Source organism: Carlito syrichta, unplaced genomic scaffold (genome assembly GCF_000164805.1).
Source record: "Carlito syrichta isolate Samal-C Ts95f unplaced genomic scaffold, Tarsius_syrichta-2.0.1 Scaffold309791, whole genome shotgun sequence".
NCBI lineage: Eukaryota > Metazoa > Chordata > Mammalia > Primates > Tarsiidae > Carlito > Carlito syrichta.
Genome location: NW_007253887.1, coordinates 446486 through 472787, shown reverse-complemented (window position 1 = coordinate 472787; position 26302 = coordinate 446486). Strand labels below are relative to the sequence as shown.

Sequence of the window (26302 nt, the reverse complement as noted above, 5' to 3'; positions counted from 1 at the left end):
AGCAGCCTTACTAGTTGGTCTTCAGTGCATGGTCCATACCGCGCTGCCTCCAGCCCTCCCTTAGCCGGGAGAGCTCTGTTCCCTGTCCCATGCCCTTCGTATTCCAGCCCCAAAGCTACCTCTTCAACTACATCAACTCATCTTTCCATAGGTTCATATTTCTTCCCTTTAAAGCACTTAGCTGAATAAATGCCTTATATTAGTAAAGGATAATTTCCTAATATTTGCCTTCCCTACACAATTTTAAGTTTGGGGCGGATAGACTGCCGGTTTTGCTTATCGTGCTCCCATAACCTAGTTCAGCCAGGGCCCAGAGGAGGCGGACAATAAACAATAAACTAACAAATGAATGAATGCATGCTGAGAAGATAAAAATGGCCTGGACAGCACCGTCTCAAAAAGTCTCCCGCGCCTGAGGCTCGTCATTAAATGGTTCCCAAAACGCGGGATCACTTTTCTGTGGCTTAAGAAAAAAGTCTTCCTTTTTGTGTCACTCTTTTCACACGGTTTGGTATAGGCACAGCCACCCTTGAGAGCAGCAATGGAATATGATCTGAGCTGAGGAAAATCAGCCACAGGCAGCCCACTGACAGCGAAGGGCGCAAGTGTCGGGCGCCAGGCGGGCGCGGGGCGGAAGTGCGGGGCGTGGGATGGGCTCCGGGCGGAAGTGCGGGGTTCGGGGCGGAAGCGGCGACGCTGGCAACGCGAGGCTCAGGTGCATCCTGTGGCCCCGCGCCGAGGGCGGGCGCTGGCGGCTCCCGGTCAAGGGTAACTTGTCAGCCCTTCGCTGTGGCTCACGCTGCCAATTAGAGGGAATTTAATTAAATCGGGAGCCATACATCCATAAAGCACCGGGGAGATTACAAACGCCTGTGAGTGTGTGCGTGGTGGCGCTCTGGGAAGTAAATAAAAGACGGAAGGGAAAAGGACGCTTTTTGAAGAAAAAAACATGCTTCATGCTTCTTTCAGTGATTCACAGATGCCTCGTCCCAGGTTTAACTGAATTTTTGAAGTGGTAATATAATTACCCTTGGCAGTCCACTAACTTTTTAAGTAAATATTTTTGAGCAGCCATGTTGACCTTTATTTGGGGTGAAAAGGTTGGAAGGTGCAGCAGGGAACACTGTGAGTACCCGGAGTCTCTGGACCAGCTGCCTGGGCCTCCTCTCCACTTTATTGGGCAAAAGGAGCCTTCTGGGTACTGGACAGTGAGAGAATAAAATGGAGACTGTACAGCCTCAACAAATAGTTAGCCTTGTCAGTCACTCCTGACATATCAACTCATACAATTTTTTAATAAGTCCATGGGTAGAAAAATCTCCCTAAATTGTCATTGAATTGAATAGGCATGTGACTGTTTCTAAGGTTGTCTTTATCAAAGACTTTTACCTAGGTGATCTTTATTCTTTTTTTTTAGTAGCCAGTGTTTATATACTACTTTATATTGTAGAGTCCTTTGAAAAAAAACCTGCAGTGTGGCCTAGCTTGCCCCAAGATTCTTAGTTCCTCAAGGACAGCAGTAGTGTCTAGGATCTGTTATACCCTGACACTTTATAGCATATTTCCCAGCATTAGTGAGGCTCCTATAACTACACGTTGCCCTGGTTAAGCAGCCGCTACAGCTGTGTCTCTTTGTGCCTGACACTGAGCAAGGTTCCTATTAGAGGCCACAGTTGTCTTTTAGTAAATATTCTGAGAAATAGCTTACAAAAATGCATATGAAGCTCTCTACCACTGTTTGGAGCTGTATACCTTGAGGTACTTTATAGGTTAATAACAGAGATTTAAAACTTTTGGGGGGAAAAGTGTACCCTGGAAATACAGAGTGCTTATAGTAATATTGGGGCAAAGCAGAACTAATCATGATTCCGTGTGAAATGTCACAGCCCAGTAACCTGGGTCTTGCTATGCTGAGGAATTGCCTGGAACCAGAAAGGCCCTGTTAATGAAAATTAAGATTGGTGGGACTGGTGCTTTAGACAGGCAGAATCCCCAGATTTTCTTTCTTCCCTACTTGCTGTGGTCAGTAGTAGCCACCTGCCAGGAAAGGATCAATATATATGTCTATATTTTTGGTCTCTTTTATAAGAGGACTGTGTGGCTGTGTGGTTTTATTTAGATGGATTCTTGGCAAGTAAGTAAGAGAAATGAGGATTTTCTTTTTCCAATTTGGGAATTTATTGGACTGTGTTTCTATTTTGTTCGAGATACCTGGCTCCCAAATACTCAGAGGCACTGTGAGAGATGTCTTTAAAATGTTACTTTTTATTGTTAAAGTTTTTATATTTCATAACTTGTGTATATTCTAGCTGGCATATGCATTCAGTTACTCTAATGCTAGGACCTGGGGTTTCAAACATAGCAGGACCTTGAGGTGATCTGGTACAAGCAGTGAGGTTTTTTTATGTTCCCTATTTTAAATCTAATTTTTGCCACTATTTTATTCAAGGAGTGTACATCGGAGAAGGCCAAAAGCCAGCTGGACTAGTTCCTGAATGCAGTTTTAATCTTGTTTGCAATTATTTCGAAGGAGAAAAACCATCTGGATCAGGTATGTGTAGCTATACAGATAGCAGGCAGTAGATGAGCTTCCTTCATCCTTCTCCTAGTATTGCATAGTAAGTTCTAGGAACGAAATAATTTGGGAATATGCAAAATGAAAAGATTTGGCTAAGTTTAGCATAGATATGATTCTACATCCCTAATTCCCCATCCCAGTATAGTCACAGGGATGGACGGGGATGGAGAGTAATGAAAACATTATTCTCTTTTTATTCCAATCATTTCCAGAGTTAAAGTTTCTAGAAATGAAAGGAAAACTCAAAGTAGCTATTTTTAGAAAATATCCATCTCCAAGGATATCAGACCATTTCACCAGTAATATCTAGTAACAGACTTCTTACGGTCATAGCCTCCATTGCTGTGGTATTGTGTTACTTGTTTGTCAGTCTTTCTCCTGACCAAGGTGTGAGTTCCTTCGGGGCAGGGACAATATCTTAATCGCTTTTATATTCCTGGTTCGTGACACAGTGCCTGGCACATTGCAAATGCTCCGTACATGCTATAGGAATTAAAAGACATCCCCTGAAGGGAAACTGAATCTATAAGGAGCATAAGAACATCATTGAGAATGCAAGAAGATAGAGAAAAAATATATAAAACAATAACCTCGTTTCATGGGGTTACTAGATGCAGTTAAAAGTAATGCTTTACTAAACAGCTCGGAGCAGGGAAGGGTGTATTTGAGAATCCATTACATGGTCATCAAACTGCCTTCCAAGGAGATCTGGCCTAGTCAGTTCCTGGGCCTTTGTCATGTTGAGTGCAATACATAAGCTAAAAGATTCCACCAGCGCTGTCCTCACATTTCCTTCAGGCCTGCGGTGTTCAGCTCCTCACCCAAACACCTGTTCAGCAAATATTTGAAGAATATCCATTTGAAGGTGCAGCACATTATTAGGTTCCTGAGGGCACCAGTATCTTGGTTTGGTCCTGTCTTAAGGCTAGAGGACCTAAATGTGGTCACTATTTTAAGTCTAGGTTACCCAAATAGTATTGAAGGAAATCCACACTTGTCTTTTCTACTTTACTAATAACATTCCAAAGGAGTTCAAAGTTGACAGCTCTTTTGTGTTGTATCAGGACAGTCATGTGGTATATACAGCTTTCTTCTGTTGCCAATGGGATTGCAGCAGAAATCAGATTGTTACAACTGGAAACAAGTGAATTTCCTCTCATTGTTTCAGTACTTTTTTATATTAATCATAAAATAGTGGGGAAATGATTTTGAGTTTAGTCAGGAGGGAAGGACATGACATTGAATTATTTGATTTTTTTTAGCCCTTTTTTTCCTTTTTTTTTGAGTTAGAGTCTTACTCTGTTTCTCAGGCTGGAGTTTAGTGGCACCCTCCCAGCCACACAGCCTTGACCTGCTGGGCTCAGGTTATTCTTCCACCTCAGTCTTTCAAGTAGCTGGAATTACAGGCATATGCCATCACACCCAGTTAATTAATGTATTTATTTATTGTGGAGACAAGTCCTCGCCAGTTTGCTCAGGCTGGTTTTGAACCCCTGGGCTTAGGCAATCCTCTAACCTTGGCCTCCCAAAGTGCTGGGATTACAGGTGTAAGCCACCTTGCCCAACCAACCCTTTACTTCTTAAAACATGTAGTCCTTCTACTCAGCCAAGAGAAAGGATACTTTTATTTGATAGAAACTCAGTCAGGTGAGGCAATTTAGGACATAAGTCTGGAAAAAAAAGAGATCTAAATTCAGCTTTTTCTCCAGGTGCAAAATTGAAATTAATATGAATCTTTTTAGATTTAGAGAACAAAACCTCATTCTTATGATAAAATAATTCTGCCATCTAAAGCTAAGACTATCTTCATTTGCTCCAACCTTAAATTAGGACTTATATAAAATATGGTATCTGTTATTTAGTATACTCTAATGATTAATATGTAAAGTTTTTTGAGTTTTGTTTTTTTTTTTGAAGAAAGGAGGCTGAACATGGGGATCCTTTCTGGTTCTCAAATTCTGTGTTGGTCTCATTATAAAAATACAATGGGTTATTCAAGAAGAAAATCTAGATACATCAACAAAAAATGTATTGTGAAAGGTTAGGCATTAGTTCCTAATCCATAAAGCAAGGGAAATCTCCAAAGTGACTTCCCAATTTCAAAAAAAATTTTTTTTAATCTATCAGTGATTGCTGTTAAAAAATAGAATAGAGCCGGGCTCGGTGGCTCAGCCTGTAATCCCGCGCTTTGGGAGGCTGAGGTGAGTGGATTGCCTGAGCCCGCGGGTTCGAAACCTGCCTGGGCAGTGAGACCTCATCTCTACAATAAATCAAAAAATTAGCTGGGCGTGGTAGCGCATGTCTGTAATTCCGGCTACTCAGAAGGCTGAGGCAGAAGGATCACCGGAGCCCAGCAGGTCGAGGTTGCCGGGAGCGGCCACTGCACTCCAGTGGGTGACAGAGTGAGACTCCAACTCAAACAAAAAAAAAATAGGACTCAGAAGATTGTAGAATCTCACAAAACTGAGGGTTGCCAGGGCCTCGTGTCAAGAGTGGATGGTTCCCAACATTTAGATTGAACACTGTACTTCTACAGGCCTAGATCTTCTTGGTATCACAAGTCCAGGGTAATGCTGGCTTTAACAACTCAAATATCCAGAGTCATTTGCTACGACATGGCTAGAAATGAATGAAATACCTTTTAGATTTTGTGTGGGCCTGAGGATAATTTCATCTCTTTGGCAAGAAGAAGTGGAAATGGGTAGAATATTAGTGACAAAGGGAAGACATTGCTTGGGTGGACAGTTTTTGAACTGCAAGCAGTTGCTTTTGGAAATGAGATTGTGTGCTTTTGAAATAGCAAGGAAACTGGCATTACTAGCTGAGCACAATAAGACTAAGATGCTTTAATGAAATTTGCTTCTTTCTGGGTCAGTATTAAGTATCGGAGATATCTTCAAAGGGGAATGGGTCATGTTAGTTAAGAAGGATAATGTGGAAAAGAGTCTGCATAATTCTTTATATATTTTGTTCCCATCCCTTGAACTAGAATGATTTTGCCCTCTTCTTAATACTATCTTTATGGAATGAAGGAATTTTCTAATTGGTTTTTAAACTCTATTAAGCTCTCATGTATGATATCACCCAGCCACATTATTCTGGTTTTCTTGGCTTTCAGAAACAGCTTTGCAGCCATATGTCATAATTGAACTGAACATTGTTGCACACTCTCAATTTGGAATATGCTGCTCTGGCTCTGGGCCAGTTGCTGAGTCAGTATCTTTGGGGTTGAGGATGGAGGGGAGGGGTGCAGTATGTGCAAACCCCATTGGTTAGCAGGAATTTTTCTAGAATTCCCTTTGGACTCCTGGAAGCTAGAAGGGGTGTAGCGTGAGAATACGTCACTGTTCTTCATTAGCACCATCATTTTATTTTTCTTAGCTGATTGTTTTTCTGGAAACTTTTCCTGACATTGTTATGTGCACCAACCCTATTACCAAGTAGACTCCTCTGAAGCAATGATCTGGAAAGGTCTAAAGATGCTAAAACAAACTCTTACCCACACTGAAGACTGCTCTCTCCTTCTACCTCACATTTGACAGCTTGCTACAGCCAAGGCAAAGACAGCAGTGCTTCTGGACATGGAGGAGAATGCCAAGATGAAGAGGATCTTTCATTAAAAATGCATTATTTATTTTCTGGGGGGGGGGCATTTTTTATCTCAGATGCTTAAATAGGTGCAAGATGAGTGCCTTAGTGTCACCTTCCCAATTCTCAACTCAGTCCTTTTTGACACACTGGCTTCCCAGTTATGATTGAGGAATAAGAAAAGAGAGTTTGCAATGAGCAGTGCCTTTACATTTCTGCCTAGACCTGTAAGTGAATTTGGGTCCCCTTTAAAGGACTGAGTGTCCTAGGCTTCTGCAGGTTAAAAACTACTTCAGATTCTTTGCTCAAGGCTTTGTGCAGTTTTAAGCTATTCCCTTGGCATTTGGTTAGCATGCGATTTCCTCTTCTCTTATCAGGAGAATGTTTGAGGCCCAAAGCCACAGGCAGGCATGGTTCCTCTGGGTCTCTAAAATGAGAGAACAGGACAAATGGTAGTATTTCCATTTAACAGTTGATGAAACTGAGGCTTGATGAAACAGGCTTAATGAACTGAGGATTTATTTGCCTAGAGTCTCAGAACTAGTTAGTGACAGTTGCCTTTCTCTTTGGGGTTTATATTTATGAAATCTTTACCTAAAAATGCACTCAGGGAATTTAAACATGCTGAATTCCAACTGCAACTATATATGAAGATTAACTTTAAAGCTTGAAATGAAGAATAATACGATTTATGCTTAATTCCCCTGACTGATTAGTTGGTGGGAGCTGGCTTGATTTAAATTTATTTTGACCTCTCTAGACAATTTATTCAGAACTACTTGGATCAAGTTTTGTCTTTAAAGATTATCGATAAAATGCAACTTTACAATTACCTAGACAGCAGCTTTTTTGACACACATGAATTAAGGATATCTTTGGTAAAATATTAATGGTACTTAATTTTCCCCTCTTTGAGAAATAAAAACAAGTATTGGGAAAGAGCAACAGGAAGAGAATTGGTGTTTGCTTAAAACCTATCATGGGGAAACCTTGATTTCTCAGAAACTAAATTTAAGTGGTTGTTTTACAGTTTTGTGAAGCCTGAGTAAACCAACCCAATACTTGATGCCTGGACTTAATGATATCCTTAGTAGCAGATAAATATGTTGGGTCTTTATTCAGTCATGTCATACTTTAAAAATTCCTAAATAATATTCACAGATGAAATTTTCAGCTTTTTCTATTTGAAATATTCAGTTTTGCAATTCCCTATTTTGGAAACTACTATTACTAGAGATTTAAGTCTTCTTCCATTTTAAGGCCAGTAAAAGCACATTTCAGTCAATAGAATCATTAGTATTAATAATAATATCTTTTCATATTATTTAATAATCAATCATTAAGCCTTCTGTATTCTGCTTTTGATAACTTGTACAAAGATTTTTATATTTATTCTCTCTTTTTAAGATACCCAGTCAACTTTTGCCTCACTCTTCTCCTCCAACCCATTATTTCCATCCTCACAAGAAATACCTTCTTTTTTTTTTTTTGAGTCAGAGTCAGAGTGGCCACTGCACTCCAGTCTGGGCAACAGAGTGAGACTCCAACTCAAAAAAAAAAAAAAAAAAAGTTAAATTTGGCAAGAGTCACTTGAGTTAGTTCATTTTAGGGGGAGACATTTAATTCCTTTGAAGCAAGATCAGACACATCTCTTCTGAATTGTGGTAGATTATTTTACTGCCCCATTCTAGTTAAGCCCTTATCATTCTGATTGACAGTGAACTGCTCCCTCATTCTGGAAACATTTTCTCCCACTGGCTTCTGTGATGACACACTTTTCTGGTTTTCCTTATAGCTCACCAACTGTTCTTTTTGCCTGCTTTGCTAGCTTCACTCTATCCAACCTCTAAATGTTGGGTTGCCCCAGAGATCTCTCTTAGGCCCTCGTCTTTTTTATATTACTTAGATGATCTCACCTAGTTCTATAGCTGTAAATATAAACCCTAAGTCGATGGAGATTCACATTTGTATCTTCAGCCCTAGATTTATTTCCTGAGTACCAGACCTGTCTGTGTCACTCTCTACTTGAGCATCAACACGTCCCTAACTGCGTCCCACATATTCCTCAATCTGTTCCTGCCTCAGCTTTCCTCATTTTAGTAAATGGCACTGCCATCCACCCAGAGACTCAAGAGCAAAGCAGGGATTTTCCTTACTACTACCTTTTTTTCAATTCCTCATGTCCAGTCCATTGGAAAGTCCTATTGGCTCTGTTTCCACTGTAGTCCACATCGCCATCCTGTCTCACCCAGACTAGTGCTGTAGCTCCTAACTGGGCCCCTGCTCCCAGTTTTGCCTCCAACAATCCATTCTTCACATAGCAGCTAAGGTGATCTTTTAAGAATGTATATGAGATTCTGTCATTTCCCTCTTCTAAGTGTACTCAGAATAAATCTCAATTCCTTAACATAGCCCACAAGGTCACCATTTTTTAACCCCATCTCCTGCTTGATTCCCCTCTTCCCTTGTGTGCTATGCTCAAGCCATACTATTCTTTCTGTTTCTATAGGTTAAGTTTGTCCTCACCTTGGGACCTTTGCATTTTCTCTCCCTGAAATGTTCCTCCTTTAGTCTCAGCTCAAAGTTTAACACGTGTTCAGAGAATCCCGTATTTAAAGAACCTTCATTAGGCATCATCACTTCACCCTATTTTACTTTCTCCCCTGTGCTTATCACTATCTGATATGGTCTGACATTAAAGAGTCTCTTCTCTAGAATATGGACCCCATGAAGGCAGCATGCCTTAGTTTCTTGTTCATCTCTGCACCCCAGCACCTACAATAGTATCTGATACGTGGAAAACGTTACATAATTGTGGAATGATTGACTCATCCCACACCTGAATTGTAACTGAGTCCTCTTTCCCACCTCCATTCTTTTCTCTCCAGTCCATTCTGCATGCTGCTGCCAGATTAATCTTCCAGAACTCTGATTTTATCACATCACTCATTCAGAGCCCTTCCAGACATACATGACAAATTACACATTGCTTAACCACCACTAAAAATCCTCCAAGGCTCATTCTAGTTCACCTTCCAAACTTATTCTCCACTGTTCTTCAGCAGAACCTTTTTTCCCCTTCTAGTTTTCCCATCAAATAGCTATGGAATTCCTTTGTATCAGTGCCTTTGTATCTAACCCCAGATTTGGAATGCTTCCCATTTTTTCTACATATTCAAATCCTAAATGATTAAAGATATTTGTCTTGTGAAGCCACCTCCAATTTTAGTCCATAGTACTCTTCTTTTCCATTCATATGAATTATATGGCGCTGTTATAATATCTCCTGTATTTCTAATTTACCTGCACATGTACATGTCTTCTGACTAGATTTTTTTTACCTCTTCATGAGTTTTTTACCTCTTCCATTCCCATTGTGGAACTAATGAGTGAATGATGTCATTGGTCTACTAATCACTGTGAGGCCTGACATAACTTTTATTAGTTAAGAATTCAGCACCCTTCTCCAGATTCCACTGAAATGCATCTATTATTCTTGTATCTAGCATGTAGGGTTGATTACTCCATGTGAGAGCTTTATTTGGAGGGGAAAAAATGGGCTAAACACCAGGCAGGTAAAGAAAAAATTTCGTGACTTAATTTTACTGAGACCCAGAAGGGGTGAAGGGAACGTGTATCTACTAAGTGATGGATATGTAAATGCCACATATCTTCAGTGAAATTGTAATCTTGGGTAGGCAAGGAAAGAATCCAAGAACTTTTTCACAGTGTGGAAAGTTGAATGCAAATTGACGTAGCAACCATTGAGTCCAAACAATGAGATAGAGACATCTAGAAACTTGGAAATTGTCATAGTAATAATTTAAAGGGAAATAAAAAGAGGTTTTATCTTAGTACTTATGTGATCAATCAGTCCTTTCTGGAGACTGATTCTCTACTGGCTTCTCTGGTCCCCTGTGTGGTGAACCTGTTGACACTGAAATCTAGAAGTAGAAGCTGCAAGGAGTGAGCATGGTGTGAAGAGCTTTGTCTCGCTCCCCGGGGCTAGGGCATGATGTAGGCCTATTTACACTTAATGTGTTGTGTGGAAGCAAATCAGCAGTCCAAACTGCATAGTCAGATTGAAGCCGAGCATACTGTTTACAGCTGATCCCCCAGGTGTATAGTTAGCTCTGGATCGTTGTTGCAACATTTGTCTGAATTGAATCCACCTCCTTAGCAGTTAGTTGCTCTTGGCCAGGTATGCTGACTGCTAAGACTGAGGCCCTAGGAAAGCACCTGAGGTCCCACCCATGCTGATGAGTTAGGGCCTCACTCGAAGTTGGGCCTTCGACCCCCTACTCTCTGTTTCTGTTCTGAAGCCTCATTCTGCTCCTACTTAGCTCTTGAAATGGACACCTCAAAGTATCTACTCCGTTTTCAGTTTTGGTATTTTCCTTTATGATGCCTCTCCTTGTCACTCCTTGCTCCACAAAGGCCATTTGCTCTTTTGACCTTGCTCCCAAGATCCCAGGCTAGGCTCCTGCTTGTTTGGAAAAGAGGAAGGTTTGGACACAGCTAACTAACTAAAAGCACAAGGAGCACTGAAGAGGCATCAGTGGTCCCTGTTTTCCTGGATCAGGCAGAGCCCAGTCACCCAGAGGAATCCCTAACAGCAGCCTCACCTCATTACATAAACTTTCAGTCGTCTAAAATAATGGATTTTGTTCCCAAAAGAGGAGTGTGTGTGTCTAGTCATTTGGGTAAAAATAGGAACGTTATACTTAGATGGTAATGAATGTGGAATGGAGCTCTTAACTTCTCACATGGCACATATGACTAAACAGAAGCCCTGTGTCTTTCTTTATGGAACACAGGTTCAGCGCAAACTACAGTAACAGTGTTTGGTTAATGTCAGCTCAGCTTCAAATTTACATTATACTTTTGTGAAGAAGCTCCAGTGTTATCTGTTAATAATCAAGGCAGTACCTGGGATTCTATAGACTTTTTGATTTTGCACAGGAACTAACACTGTAGCTGGCTGATGAAGGATCATGGGAGCTTGGAAATTTGGTGTGCCAAAGGATTCTTTGTATGAATAAAAATTCTGGTCAGTGAAGGTCAGTTTCTCTAAAGCGAGAAGAATGTTGTTTCCTTTCTAATCAGACACACATAGTGTTTGAAGAATCCAGAAGCCCCACATAAGTGATGTACAGCCATAGTCTGGCAGCTCCGCATGCAAGAAATGAATAATCTTTAATAAAGACCCAAACGACCCTGGCTTCTTACTGTACTGTAATCAGTTGCCTTAATGGTATGCCCATCAGTGCTTCGCAGGGAAAATGCTATAAAGTTATCTTCCTTATCTTGCTTCAAGGAGTGCTGATTTGGCCCAGTCAGTCCTCCCCCCATGTTGTATTTGATTCTGCTGTAAAGACCACTGAAGTCAGCCTCAGTTTTGTTGAAAGGCTAGCATTCCCTTTCTCTTTCTGGGTGATCTGTGCCTCTAAGGGGAACTGGACTTGAAACAGCAGGAGTCACCATCTTTATTGTTAGGCTGTGGAATTAGTTTTAAGCACATTCTAAATCCAGCCTTATGCCTTTTGGTTGTTATTTTTTTTTAAGTCTGTGACAAAGGTGACCCAATTGTGCTTCTTTGATATTATGAACACAGCTCTTTTTACTCATATCACAGAGGCATATAACAAAATACAAAGGACAAAATTGTGTCTGTGTTTGTAGTAAGGACACATATTTCATGACTAAATTCAATGACATAATAAAAAAAATGTTGTCCTCTCACAAGTGTAGTCATGAGCTATCAGGTAGAGACCACTTTTCAGGATATTTTTTATAGTGCTAAAAAATAATAGAACTAATGAAAATGTCACATTGACAGAATAGCCCATATTAAGATTTTACTTCAAGAAGGCATGGTTCGGTGAATGTGACATTGACTGCAATGGTGTTAGGGTTTACAGAGTTAGTAAAATGTTCTAAGAAGAATATTATAGAGTTCCCTCTGAAGTATGTCATTTTTTATTCTATTTTTTTCTTTTCTAGAATTAAGTAGACTCTGGGAATTAAGGAATTTTAGCTGCTTATCTGCCTAGAAGAAGTGTAGGGAGTTTTTCTTTATATCAGACTCTAATATAAGTTTATAATACAGTGCTTCCAAAGAAATAAGTTAATTTAACAATATGATAAAATGCATGTAGCTTAGGGCACTCGAAAAATATGCAAGTAGTAAAATTGTGTAATACTGATGCATTTCTCGGTAAACAAATATGCCATGTATAAGTGATTTAAGGTGTGTAAAAAAGAAATGGAGAATAACAGTGGAAAACAGAATGGTTGTACAGTTATAAACAGAATGGTTATAGCATCACTGAAGACTTTACTTAGCTCTCTGGGTTGGTTGAACAAATATTGGAGCAAATCTGGAATGAATAACACCTCTGTTTACTATGACAGGTTTTATTTGTCTTGGGTGCAGCCAAGACCACATGCTGTGTTTTGTCATGTTGGAAATACTGAAGCAGATTTTCATTGTGAATGTGAATTTTTTTTTAAAGCCCTAACACCTCAGTCTCAGCTAGGTAAAAGCAATCAAGTTTTCCTTTTTCTTACCAGCGAGACATCAATAAATCTTAAATCTCTCCACCAAAAGCATGTGTATCTGCAGTTCACTGTCCTGGTTGTAGTCTTAGGTCACCAGCATATATGACCTAATCCTTCTCATTTTCAGAAACTATATTTCTGCCTTTAATAAATCTAGTTTTTTATTTTATTTTCCTCCATACATATTGGTAATTCCACATCCTAGGAGGGTGTGTCACTGTTTACATAGAGCCTTCCCAAATCCACTGAAGCAGAAGTTTCTACCTAGGGTAAATATGTCTAACATCCTCCTCCTCCACACCCCCATTTATATCCTATGTAGACAAAGCTGTGTTTAGAAGCTGTGTCTCCAACTACAGTCATCTACTGGAGTGGTTAATTCTGCTGAATTTATAGAAAATGTGTATACCAGGGCTTAACACTTAGTTAAGCATAGTATAGAATATTGTGAAATTGTTTAGACCCACTTTCCACCTTGGAATAACTCAGGCTAGCAGATCCTTACAAAATTCTCATCACATCCTTTTTTTATGCATTATGAGGATTGTTTAGTTAGTAAGGAGATCCAGGTAGAAGTGCACGAGTAAGGGCTTAAGAGTGAAGACAAGATCATTGTTTTTATGGATCAGTATCCAATTTTTTTTTGTCCTGTGGTCTTTATTCTAGTTTGATATTAGTTGGTAGTTGTCTCTACAGTCATATCATTCTGTTTGAAATGAGTTTAAAGCTAATCTTACACTGAGAAGCCTGGTCGCCAGTGAAGATTAGCACTTAATTAATACAGTCATGCTCTGTGGAGCAGAGGAGGGCCAGATTCGAGGTGGTGGTGGAGGGGTAGAACCAGCTGCAGCTTCTCAGCCCAGAATCTTATAGATGCCCTAAGGAACACTAATTTTGAATTATGGTATGAAACAGAGCCAAATATTGACTGTTGTATCTTGGAGTGTCTGTTGAGGAATAGAGGTGAAATTAAAGAAGGTGAGAAAGGCTCACTTCAACACTTTTAACATTCAAAGAAATGTTTGAACACCTATTATGTGCCAGGTCAGTTGTGGGTGCTTGGAGATACAGGGGTGAACAAATGCCTGTTTTTATAGAGTTTTCATTGTGATATAGGGAGCATAAATAATTTTATGGCAAAAGAAAACTATAGCAGAGGACTAAAGAAAACTCAAGGTGTGAGGATGGAGAGTGATGGGCTGGCCAGCATTGGCCTTTCCAAGGAGGTGATATGAGGCCGAGGCCAAACAGGGAGAAGCTACTTAAGAGCTTTTCATGCAAAGGGAAAGCAAGTACAAAGATACTGAAGAAAAAATTATCTTTGGGTATAAAGGGAACAGCAAGAGAAACTGCAGTTGTAACTTACCAAGGTAGGGGAAGAGAAAGTGATAAGTGAAGTTGGAGAGATAGGGTCAAGCCAAGTTCAGAAGTTATGATCCCAGGAATGAGTTCATCTTTGGACTATTGATAAATGACAAAGCCAATAGTTCATATGTGTTTTAAAAGTGGAATTAGAATATTTATAGTTTGAAGGATAAAGCTGGAGGCTCAGTAGAATAATGGAATAACTGTACCCTACATCTTTATAATAATAATAAAAAAGAATAATGGAATAACTAGGGTATCTTTTTTTTTTTTTTTGAGTTTCACTCTGCTGCCCACACTAAAGTGCAGTGGCACAATCATGGCTCACCACAGCCTTGACCTCCTGGACTCAGGCGATCCTCCTGCCTCAGCCTCCCAACTAGCTGGGACTATAAGCACACACCACCATGCCCGGCTAATTTTTTTTTTTTTTTTGAAGTGGAGTCTCACTCTGTCACCAGGCTGCAGTGGCACACTCATGGCTACCCCAACATCGACCTGCTGGACTCCAATGGTCCTTCCACTTCAGCCTTCCAAGTAGCTGGAACTACTTGATTTATTGTAGAGACGAGGTCTCGCCAGGTTGCCTGGGCTGGTCTCAAACCCACAGGCTCAGGCAGTCCACTCACCTTGGCCTCCCAAAGTGCTGGGATTACAGGCTGAACCACCAAGCCTGGCCCTGGCTAATTTTTAAAAATTTTTTTGTAGAAACAGGGTCTGACTATGTTGCCCAGATTGGTGTCAAACTCCTGGGCTCTTTCCCAGGCTGGTGTCAAACTCCTGGGCTTAAGCAGTCCTCTCCTCTTGGTCTCCCAAAGTGCTGGCATTATAGGCGTGAGCCACAGCACCCAGCTAGTGTGTCTTGTGTTGAACAAAGTAGCAAGATGAGGGAGCTTCAAAGTCTAGTGTTTGACATGCTGCTGTTACCAAGCTGCTCTTATTGGACTATTTCCGGTAGAAACACTAGTACATTTGTGTGTGAAATTTTCAGAAGTTATGACAATCTTTTTTTAAAATACTTCTTAGGGAGTTGAATAGATTTCTTTTTCTGACAAGTTAACTCAGTCTGATTCTCCCCTATAGTTCTCTAAGTATAGCTTTGTGCATCTTTTGCAGCAGAGGAGAACAGGCCTCATAAGAGACAGCCTGTACCTTCAGCGGGGGATTTTTGCCTCATGCTTATTGTTTTCTTCACCATGACAGTGACTGCATGTTGAATGATTGCCAAAAAGATATGCTGTCTTTGTGAATACAAATCATCTCTGGAAACTTCCACATTTTAGGGGATCATTGGAATGCTGGCAAAATTGGCAGGTGAAATTTAATTTTGTATTCAAATGAACAAGCCCATGCAATTTACTTACAGAAATCAAGTGATTGAACACATAGCTAATCCGCTAATATGGATTTTTTCCATTCTAAATTCTGTTTTGTTTGAAATACAATGAAGGTTGAGGCACCACGGAGACGTACCAGATTTTCAGGTCTCTCTGATACTCCTGGACTTGAAAACAATTCTGAATCCTTCATATTCCATCATAAGCTTCAACTTACTATGCATATCGTAAGAAGCAAAGTTTACTGGTTTATTCTTTTTTTGACAGAATTGAGATGCTCTGGTTTCAAGGAAATCGCATGCAACTTGCCAAATCCTCCTTTGGGCTCTTCTTAAGAAATTTCTCTGCCTGTAAGACAACTCTGCCCGTACTGACCTTATTCACAAAGGTACAGAGTGAAAAAGTAAAAGTGTTGCAAGAAGAACGTTGTACATTTAAAAAAGGAGACAAAGTTGAAAGGAATGACAATGGAATAAACTTTATTCAGACCTACTCCTCAAATTTTCTGTCAGCGTACAGCAGTAACTCTGTTTCCTACTCAGATATCTCATTGTCTCACAATTATCAGAGGGTAAATTGACATAGTTAATAGGTTGTAATATGATGTTTAAAATGTATTATTTAGGAATATAGTCAATTCTCATTATTTGTGGTAGTTATGTTCTATAAAATCACCATGAACACTGAATTAGTGAATATTGAGCCATTGCTTCTAGGGGAAATACAGGGTTGGGTTTCCATGTGCCTCTGGTCACAGGATATTCATCAATTGATCGAATACATAACCGTGTTTTATGTGGGTCTCAGTTTAAAGACACCTTATTTTTATATATTGTTGATTAATTAACATTGAACTCAGGCCAACAGCACATATGGCTCATGCCCAAACAAAGCTTATTGTACATAAGTATTTTCTCCATAAAGTATATCCCAGTCTTCTTATGCTTAGAAGCACTAGGTAGCACTTCAGCACTATGCTTGGGGCTTATTTTAAACAGCAGAATCACCAATGAAAATCACAAAAAGAGCTGAAACAGGAAGGCAGAGTATCGCTTTGTTTGACCTCGGCTTGGAATGAGTACTTTGGGTGACTCCAGTTTTTCACTGCTCTGTGCATGTGCATGTCTATGAATGACTAAAAACCCTTTGAGTATTGATTTGGAGGTTGCAAATAAGTTTTAGCAAGTAGAAAAATCCATAGATATGAAATCCATGAATAATGAGGATTGATTGTACTTGTTTTCTTATCCCTAATACTAGTTTTAAACCATAAAGCTAGTTTTAAATTTTTAAGAGCTTTTTCCCCTGAAATGTATGATACAATGCATTACTGATTTCTTTTGCTAATTAACATCACTTTGTGTGATTTATAATAAAAAATAAAGTACAGAGTAATAGAAGAAACTTTTGTGAATAATATTACAATTCAAACAAAAAATGGTCTCTTTTTAATAGGTTTTTCAGAATCCAGCCACTTTAGCAATTTGAAAATATCTGACAGTTATCTAATAACAAATTTTAATTAGTTTTTAAAAATGAATTTCTTAGAGTATTCAATCTAAACTTTTCCTATTTGTAAAGTATATATTGTGCTGTTAGAAATTATGGAAACAACCGGGCTCGGTGGCTCAGCCTGTAATCCCACGCTTTGGGAGGGTGAGGTGAGTGAATTGCCTGAGCCCGCGGGTTCAAGACCCGCCTGGGCAACTTGGCGAGACGTCATCTCTACAATAAATAAAAAAAATTAGCCGGGTGTGGTAGTGCGTGCCTGTAGTTCCAGCTGCTTGGAAGGCTGAGGCGGAAGGATCACTGGAGCCCAGCAGGTCGAGGCTGCGGTGGCCAGGAGTGGCCACTGCACTCCAGTCTGGGTGACTGAGTGAGACTCCAACAAAAAAATAAAAATAAAAGAAATTGTGGAACCAAAAATATTTCATCTTCTGAGAGTCTGTGATGGGAAATGTATGTGAGAACCACAGAAATAAAATAATCCCTTTCGGCTAGAGTTGCTCACTTGGCCTAGCAGTTCTGCACTATTTTTCAGTTTGGGCAGCAGCTAATATAGCCAAAGTCATTTGTTTTTTTCTATTTTGTTTTTTTGTTTTTTTTTTTAAAGGGCACCAGTCTTCCATTCAGTCTAATGTTTGTACTGAATACTTGGTCTATATTATTAGGCACATGATAAGATATCACCCCCACCTTTAGGAGTTCACGATCCAGTGCAAGAAATACTTAAAAATACAGTATCACGTCTCAACCATTGGAAAGTATTTCCCAGAGAGACTTAAACAAAAAGGATTTGAGGGTTGGTTTGATTTCAGGAATAGCTTGATTTAGGAACTAAGCATGTTACCATTCTCTTCAGCATAACATCCTCTGGCTTACATTCATCCTTACCCTGGCCCTTCTCATGGATGACCGCAACAATCCCAAGCCCCAGATCTCACATCTCAGACACCTACAGAAACTCCAAAAAAAGTCACATGGCTGTCCATTGGCTCTGATTGGCCCATTCCTAAGGGATGTGCTGGTTGCTGAGCCTGAGTCTGGTGGTCCACCGTTGTTCAGGGTTGGAGTCAGCCACATGCTGAGAGTGGTTCCTGTGAAGTAAAATCGCCACGCTCTTGCAACAATGGAGAGGAGTCGGTGCGGGCAGCCATCCCAACAAATGCACACTGTGATTTACTGATGGAGTAACAAGTGCATTGCAAAATCCTAGAGAAGGGTATTAGAAGAGTCCAGAACACTGGGTCTTATCTTTTTTGGTTTCTTATTCTGCTAAAAATTTGATGAATCTAGGCTGGGCTCAGTGGCTCAGCCTCTAATCCCAGCACTTTGGGAGGCCGAGGCAAGTGGATTACCTGAGCCCACAGGTTTGAGACCAGTTCGGGCAATTTGGTAAGACCTCATCTCTACTAAATAAAAAATTAGCCGGACATGGCAGCGCGTGCTTGTAGTTCTGGCTACTTGGAAGGCTGAGGCAGAAGGATCACCAGAGCCCAGCAGGTCGATGCTGGGGTGGCCATGAGTGTGCTACGGAACTCCAGCCTGGGCGACAGAGTGAGACTCCAACTCAAAAAAAAATTTTTGATGAATCTTTCCTCATAAAAAATACATATACATATTAACATGTATAATTTGTATCGACTTGCATGAACCTGAGGTTTAAAAAACAAAGCGAAACAAAAAATTCTGATCTAGGTTCTAAGGTTTTTAAAATATAAGCAAACTTTTGGTACACTTGGCACTTCTGCAATTTAGCATGTTCTGTTTTGCTTTTGCTTTTGCTTTTTTTTTTTTTTTTTTAGTTGCAGTCTCACTCTGTCACCCAGACTGGAGTGCAGTGGCTGCTTCCGGCCAGTGCAGCCTTGACCTGCTAGGCTCCGGCGATCCTTCCGCCTCAGCCTTCCAAGTAGCTGGAACTACAGGCACGCGCTCCCACGCCCAGCTAATTTGTGATTTATTGTGAAGATGAGGTCGCGCCAAGTTGCCCAGGTGGGTCTAAAACCCGCGGGCTCAGGCAGTTCACTCACCTCAGCCTCCCAAAGCACGGGATTACAGGCTGAGCCACTGAACCCGGCTTGCTTTTGCTTTTAAGATGAAAATTTCAGAACGATTATCTTCAAACATTACAAAGTATTCATAATCTATTTATTGCTAATACTAATAACAACATGATGAGCCAGGAAATTAGGAGCAGAAAGACCCTTTAATGGTCTGAGTTCTTATTTCAAAACAAGCTGTGAGTTAAGCAGGAGGGAGTACTTCTCTTTTACATAATAGCTCATCTTTCCTGTCATGTTAAAAAGAAGGTTTTATATAAGCATCAGTAATGAAGAGTCTATTTTGAGCTCATGCAAGAGAACCTATAGCTAGTCCCTGTTCATAGTGTGAAGGGCTAAGAAGCCTTCATAGTCTCCCAGTGAGCCACAGTATTCTCAACAGACTTCTCCACTAGATAGTTTAAGAGTCAAACAACAATGGACACTAAAACTTGCTTGCTCTTCAGGTGAAGTTTGTTCAGGAAACCTGTTGTTGAGACTTATAATAAGAAAACAAGCAAAATATTACAGATTGGTAACAGTCACCACCCAAAGTGAGTAGAGATTTTTTTTTATTTATTTATTTTTTTTTGAGTTGGAGTCTCACTCTGTCGCCCAGACTGGAGTGCAGTGGCTGCTCCCGGCCACGGCAGCCTCGACCTGCTGGGCTCCGGCGATCCTTCCGCCTCAGCCTTCCAAGGAGCTGGAATTACAGGCATGCACTATCACGCCCAGCTGATTTTTTGATTTATTGTAGAGATGAGGTCTCGCTGCCCAGGCGGGTCTCGAACCCACGGGCTCAGGCAATCCACTCACCTCAGCCTCCCAAAGGCGCGGGATTACAGGCTGAGCCACCGAGCCCGGCTGTGAGTAGAGATTTTTCTCCCCCTTTTAAAATGAGGAGTTTACTACCTAATTCCATCATAATGGGTTTATTCTGTGGACTGATTAGAAAAAACAGGCGGGCAAGGCCCAGTGCTTCCCAGTCAGAACGGACTTTAAGCCATTCTGGTGGTGTCAGCCAGGCCAACTATATGAGGCCACAAGGGGGCTCCTGACCTAGGAAGGACAAAGTCCTTAGATCAATGAAAAGTAGTAAGCATCTGAATTTATTATGAGAGAGAGAGAACCCATGACCGCTTGATTTTTGGAGGAAAATCAAAACAACCAAAAAATACAGAAATACTAGTTATTAATAAGAGTCTATGGTAGTGTTTTGGTTTGGAAATAAAACAGTGTAATTAACCTGGTAGAAAACTATCCTTTAAAGTAAGTATAATCTGCTTCTTGTGTTTTTTTACCCTTAGGCCAAATGCCATTCTTTGTGTTTAATGACTTCATTTTTTTTCTTCCTGTAGGATTCATGTCCCCTTTGTGATGAAGCCAAGGAAATACTGGAGTCTTATAAAAACAGGGTAATATAATACAGTGTGGCTTTTATGTATATGGAATGCATTTGTATGTGGTATAAAGTGTCTGTCTGGATCCTTTCTTTAGGAAAAGAGATTAAATGATTTTTCATTTAAATTTTCTTTCTATTCTTCAGAGAGAGTTTAGTGCTGATTACCATAAAACTCATTACCCATAAGTGTTTTCCTCTGAGCAGCACTGGTTTTCTTACTCTGTTTCTTATTATGAGTCAAAGTTAACTAGCAGGTACAGTATCTGTGCTTTCTTTAAACTTTTGTCTCCATTCCTTTTATCTTGCTTTGTAATTTCTATGGAAGTGTTTTCATGTGACAAACCATCACACCTTTTCTATTCTTAAAAACCAAACACATCTGTCCTGATTCTCAGCCTGCTTCCCAAGTGAGACAAGTTTTATTTCATTGGAACTGAGTAGTGCTCTGATGCTGAATGTATCTGGTGTAACAGAAAAGTAGCAAGATTGGGAGGTAGAGAATATAATGAAACTAGACAAGTTTTGGAAACCGGGGGTATGAGATCATTGTGGACGTGAAACAAACAGCAACAGCAATGAAAACCTCTCAGCGTTAGAAATCATCTGGGGATCAGTTTAGCACAGCAGTTGTTGTATCACTCCATGTTCTCTAAAATACAGAGCTTTAGTCTGTTTGTGTTTCAGTTTATTTTACAGGAGGTGGACATCACACTTCCAGAAAACTCTGCTTGGTATGAACGGTATCAATTTGACATTCCTGTCTTTCACTTGAATGGCCAGTTTCTGATGATGCATCGAGTAAACACCACAAAACTTGAAAAACAGCTCCTGAAACTTGAGCAGCAAAGTACTGCTGGCTGACTAACACCCTCATGATTATCCACCCTCTCTTTCCATTAGGCATCCGCCTGAGGAAATGCCCATGGGTTCGAACCCCTTTGTTCCTCTTCAGAGCCCTAAGGATGTTCTAAACCCAGTGGTGCCAAATAAATGTTCACATTCCTGTTCTGGTTAATGGAAATACCAATGTGGGAACTGTTTACTTATTGGCATCTTAAAAAATAAGAGGAGTGTGTTGGCAGGGAGGGAGATGATACAGGGAGGGAGAAGCCCATTTGTCTTACTTATCCCTTCTGCATTAATATAGAAGCACTCTGCAGCCACTGGGCAGTGCCGTTTTTAGGAAGAAGGCTCTGCATTCCTGCTGCTGCCCTGGAGGGCTTAACTTTTTAATGAAAGAATAAATGTTCTCCCACTCAGTAGATAAAGTGAAATGTGAATTGTTAATAACTGTGCACGGTCAATAAAGGGATGTTTTAACGAATACATCTGCATGAAGTCTTTTTCAGTGGGATTTAAAAATACCTGTTTAAAATTAGAGTTCATTTTTGTTGGGTAGAAGAGAATAATTATCCTAGTCAAAGAGGCGTCATTTCAGAAAAACAAAAGAAAGACTTAAGCCCCCAAAATGTATATAAAGATCTCAGCATGCTTTACACATAGTCATTGCATTGATTCATAGTATTTGAGGACTGCCTTTGATAGTTATTCAGTTATTATCAACAGAGTTAATTCAACTTATTATAAGATAGGAGCTTTATTAGATTTTAATATCTTGGAAAAAATTCACTTCTAAATATGTTATCTAAAGATAAAATACTCTTCACCATTCTACATAAAGAATTGAAAATGTCATTGCACACCCTTATTAATATTTAGCCAGGTTCCACCAGTATAAGAATGGATTCACAGCTGGACTCGGTGGCTCAGCCTGTAATCCTGTGCCTTTGGGAGGCTGAGGTGAGTGGACTGCCTGAACCCACGGGTTTGAGACCCGGCTGGGCAGGCGAGACCTCATCTCTACAATAAATCAAAAAATTAGCTGAGCGTGGTAGCGCACGCCTGTAATTCTGGCTACTCGGAAGGCTGAGGAGGAAGGATCGCTGGAGCCCAGCAGGTCGAGGCTGCGGTGGCCGGGAGCGGCCATTGCACTCCAGTCTGGGCGACAGAGTGAGACTCCAACTCAAAAAAAAAAAAATAATAATAATGGATTCACTTAAAAACAAAACTTTCTTTCCTGTTAAAATCCCATCACTGCACAGGCTAGGTCTTGCCCCCAACCCCAATTTCCAGTATTCCCTGGACTCATTGCAGGGGGCCCATGTCATCTCACAGCATCCCCAACCATTCTGGATCCAACACAAATCTGAAGGCAACTTAGAAGGCCTTCCAAGTGGGTGCTGAAAGAAGTTTTGGGGGCGCCCAGTAACGACTCCACGCCGTCTGAACTGAGAGATTTATTAAAGGGGCAGTTACACAAAGGGACTGTAACCGAGGAAGGACGAGAGAGAGAGAAAAAGAGAGACCGAGAGAGAAAGAGAGCAAGAGAGTAAGAGAGTGGCAGGGACAGAGAGAAAGCAAAAAGGGGGGGGAGGGAGTGTGAGAGAAAGTAAGAGAGGGAGAGAGAGAGAGCTAACAAGAGAGTGGTGGGGACAGAGAGAAAAAGCAAGAGAGAGAGAGAGAGAGAGAGAAAAGGCAAGAGAGTGACGGGACAGAGAGAGGGAATAAGAGAGAGAGAGCTATGCAGGGAGAAAGGTATATTTATGAACCTTGCAGGGGCAGGCCAGTGCCGTGCCTGAGTCTTATTGGAGGAGACTATGAGGTAGCATTTCTATAGGAAGAGGTTGAGCACAGGTTTAAGTTTTGCGCGGGCGGGAAAGGCAGGAATTTATGGCCTTTGTTGTCTTTGGGAGGCAGAGCCATCTTGGGGATGCCCTTCTGACTGTGGTCTGCACCTTTCAGGTGCAGTGGCTCATGATGTAGTCTCAGCTACTAGAGAGGATGAGGCAGGAGAATTTTTTGAAGTTCAAATTCAGCCTGGGTGACATAATGAAACCATGTCTCTCTTAAAAAATAAAATAATTTTTAAAACCCTCCAAAATAACAATAGACAAAAATTTTAGCAACTGAATAGCATAGCAGTGTTTATAACTTATAAATTTCCAGAATACATCTTATTTGCTATTATAAATATCCATTGAGCCCTGGGGTAGGCAGAATTCTAGGATGATCCTAATGAGCCTCACCCTTGTATAATTCCCTCCCCTTTGAATGTGAATGGAAATATCACCACTGGGATAATGTTACGTTATATGGCAAAAGGGAGATTATTGTGGGTGGGCCTGGCCTAATTAGGTGAGCCCTTTAAAAGCAGAAAGTTCTCTCTAGCTGGTTGCAAAGAGGAAAGCAGATGTGCTCTAACTAGCCTGGAAGAAAGCAAACATCATGTGAATTGCCTACTGGGGCCACATGGCTAGCAACTGGGCATCCTCTAGAGACGAAGTAGTTCTTGGCTAAAAGCTAGCAGAAAAATGGGAATATAAGTCCTACAGCCAAAGAGATGGATTCTGCCAATAATCAGTGAGCTTAGAGGAGGACTGCAGCCTTGCCAACATCTTGATTTCTGCTCAGTAAAACTCCGATGTGAGAATCCAGCCACACTATGCCTAGACTTCTGCTTTACCACAACGGAAAGATAATGTGCATTGTTTAAAAGTGCTACATGTACAGGAATTTGTTATACCATAGTAGAGAAGAAATACAAGCCCTTACAACATTGAAGCACAATGGCAGGTGGGGGGAGTACAGAGATGAGATGAAGAGGGCACAGTCCTTGTCTTTGAGATATGCAGTCTTGAGACGCAGGGGGAGGCAAGTGAATAGAGCACATCACCATGCAATGAGGCTGGAACTGAGTGTGTGAGTATAGCATCCAGTGGGGGAAAGGAGCAGGAAGGCTTTGCAGACAATTACACTTAAGTTAGGTCTTAATGTTTGAATAGAAGCGGTAGTGGGAGTTGGGAGTGAGGAGGGTAGTCTCTAAGGAAGCAGTATATGTAAAACATGAGCATGTGGAAGGGCACAGCATACTCAGGAAATGGCAGGTGGCTTTGTGTGGCTGGAGTGAAAGGGAGGAGAGTGAAGGAGAGGAGACTGGCAAGTAGATTGGGGTCCCCACTGTGAAGGCCTTAGCTAAGGTGCTCCTGCCCCAGCAGCAGTAGCCTCCCTTGCTTCTTGCCTTGGTCCACTTCAGCACTCCTGGCTCCTGATTCCTCAGGGATATCTGACCTCCCTGCCCCAGCCTGTTGTAGTTGCTCTTCCAATCTTTAAGTGTGCTGAGCTCAACAGTCCCTTCTAGTAGTCCTGCAGGACAATCACACCCTCAATACAACCAGGGGGGTCATAGACAGCATCCCCCACTTATGTGTCTGGGTATCCTGTGTCCCTTCTTGCCTTCCCCAGGCAGGATGAGAGTTGTAAGGCCCCCACATCCTAGGTTGCTGATCCTTCTCCTGGGCCAGTTGGAAAAGTTCCAAGTTTCTTAAGCGTCTGCTTAGCTTAGAGGGGGAGAAACCATTGGTTCCCTTCAAAAAGCAGGGCTGGCCAGAAAGCAGGGACATTTGTTCTTTTGGAGTTCTCCTTTCCTGAGTATAATAACAATGTGGTTATGGTGGACAGGAAGTGCAGAGACTAAAGATGAAATAGTACTTCACCCAAACAATACATAGTTGACATTTGAATCTCAAAGAAACAAAAGCCCGTGATATACTCACAGGATGTTCAAACGAAAGTATTGGCTAAGGCACTAAGAAACAATGGGTGCTACAGTCCAAGGAAGTACTAGAACACTGTCAAAGATTATTGTAGACTGGGGAGAGAGAAGTTATCTGGAGGATTGTGTGCTCTCAGTCCCCACCAAAGTGGAAGGTTGGAAGTTTACCTCATATCAAGAGAGGGACATAAGTGGGATTCGTCAGAAGGCAGATGTATGAGAGGGAACCCCAAAAAACCTGGAAATTGTTTATAAAAATTTGTGTATTTATTCTTCCATGTTTATACTTCAGTCCCTTTCAAAGTATTCTTTGTTTGATACAATACAGCTATGCTTTTTCCATTGCTCAAAACTGTTTTTGAACTTGTCCATTTTAATGCCTTTTAGTGCTTCTGCTGTTTTTTGTTTCACCTCTTTCACGTTGGCAGAACTTTTCCATTTGAAGACTTTTTTCGTCAGGTATACAAAAAAAGTTGCTCAGGGTGAGATTGGGCGAATAGGGAGGGTAGGGCACTGGGGTCATGCCATTTTGGGTCAAAAATTGCTGGGCAGGTGCACCTGTAAATTGCCAATCATGAAATGGTCAAACACATTGACAGGATCTCAAAAAAAAAAATGTACTGAAGCTGAACACAGCCTCTCACAACAACGCTAGCTGGTACACTGATGGCAGTGGTTCCCAGAGGGAAGCTGTACTACGAGGGGCCTACCCTCGAAAAAGATAATTCTGGGTTTTTTGGGTTCCCCTTCATATGTCCTTAAGTAGGAAGAACACAGTGATCTAACTCTTCTAGAAAATCAGGAGAGAGGTGGACCAGCAAGCAGCTTCAGCTATAGAGTGAAGGCAGCTGCTGTTGCTTGGAGCTTGTCCAGGGGAAAAAAAATGTGTGTGTGTTTCCTTGTGGACCAGGTGTGAACCAAATATGTGAGGGAGCTGGAGTGAGGACGACTTTAGTGCAGTCAGGCGTCAAATGCAGAGAAGCAGAAGGGAACACTGGGTTACAAGAGCTGAGGGGTGTGCTAAAATGGCAAGCACATTTGCCCAAATCAAGGGAACTGCAGGCAAGAAGTTATCAGCAATGAATGGGTGCAGTCTCCCAAGAACCCACAACAGCTTCTGCAAAATGTAGTCTGCTTTAAGCATTTAACAGGTCCTGAAAGCAGGAGGCCCACTTATAATTCCACCATTGAGATAAGTACCCCTCCCCACTTCTCCTGCCTTCTCCCATCCCAACTCTAGAAAGATCAGAAGCTGCTGGAGCAAGAAGAGAAAGACCTTTCCATTCCTCGACTTCCCACCTGCAGATGGCTTCTTTTTTT

At 41.1% G+C, this 26302-nt stretch overlaps 1 protein-coding gene across 2 annotated transcripts; it reads left to right on the top strand.

Moving 5' to 3' along the window:
* The first annotated feature begins 679 nt into the window (after positions 1-679).
* On the top strand, positions 680-21696 carry CUNH5orf63 (chromosome unknown C5orf63 homolog). Of its 2 annotated transcripts, none has more exons than XM_021717495.1 (5): positions 680-715; positions 2450-2551; positions 15697-15817; positions 20327-20383; positions 21055-21696. In XM_021717495.1, the coding sequence occupies exons 3-5, from the start codon at positions 15704-15706 to the stop codon at positions 21229-21231; spliced, it is 348 nt and encodes a 115-aa protein (XP_021573170.1). In that variant the 5' UTR covers positions 680-715; positions 2450-2551; positions 15697-15703; the 3' UTR covers positions 21232-21696. The 2 variants fall into 2 exon arrangements, with proteins under 2 accessions (XP_021573170.1, XP_008066045.1); XM_008067854.2 differs by lacking the exon at positions 680-715 and adding an exon at positions 807-872.
* The last annotated feature ends 4606 nt before the right edge of the window (positions 21697-26302 follow it).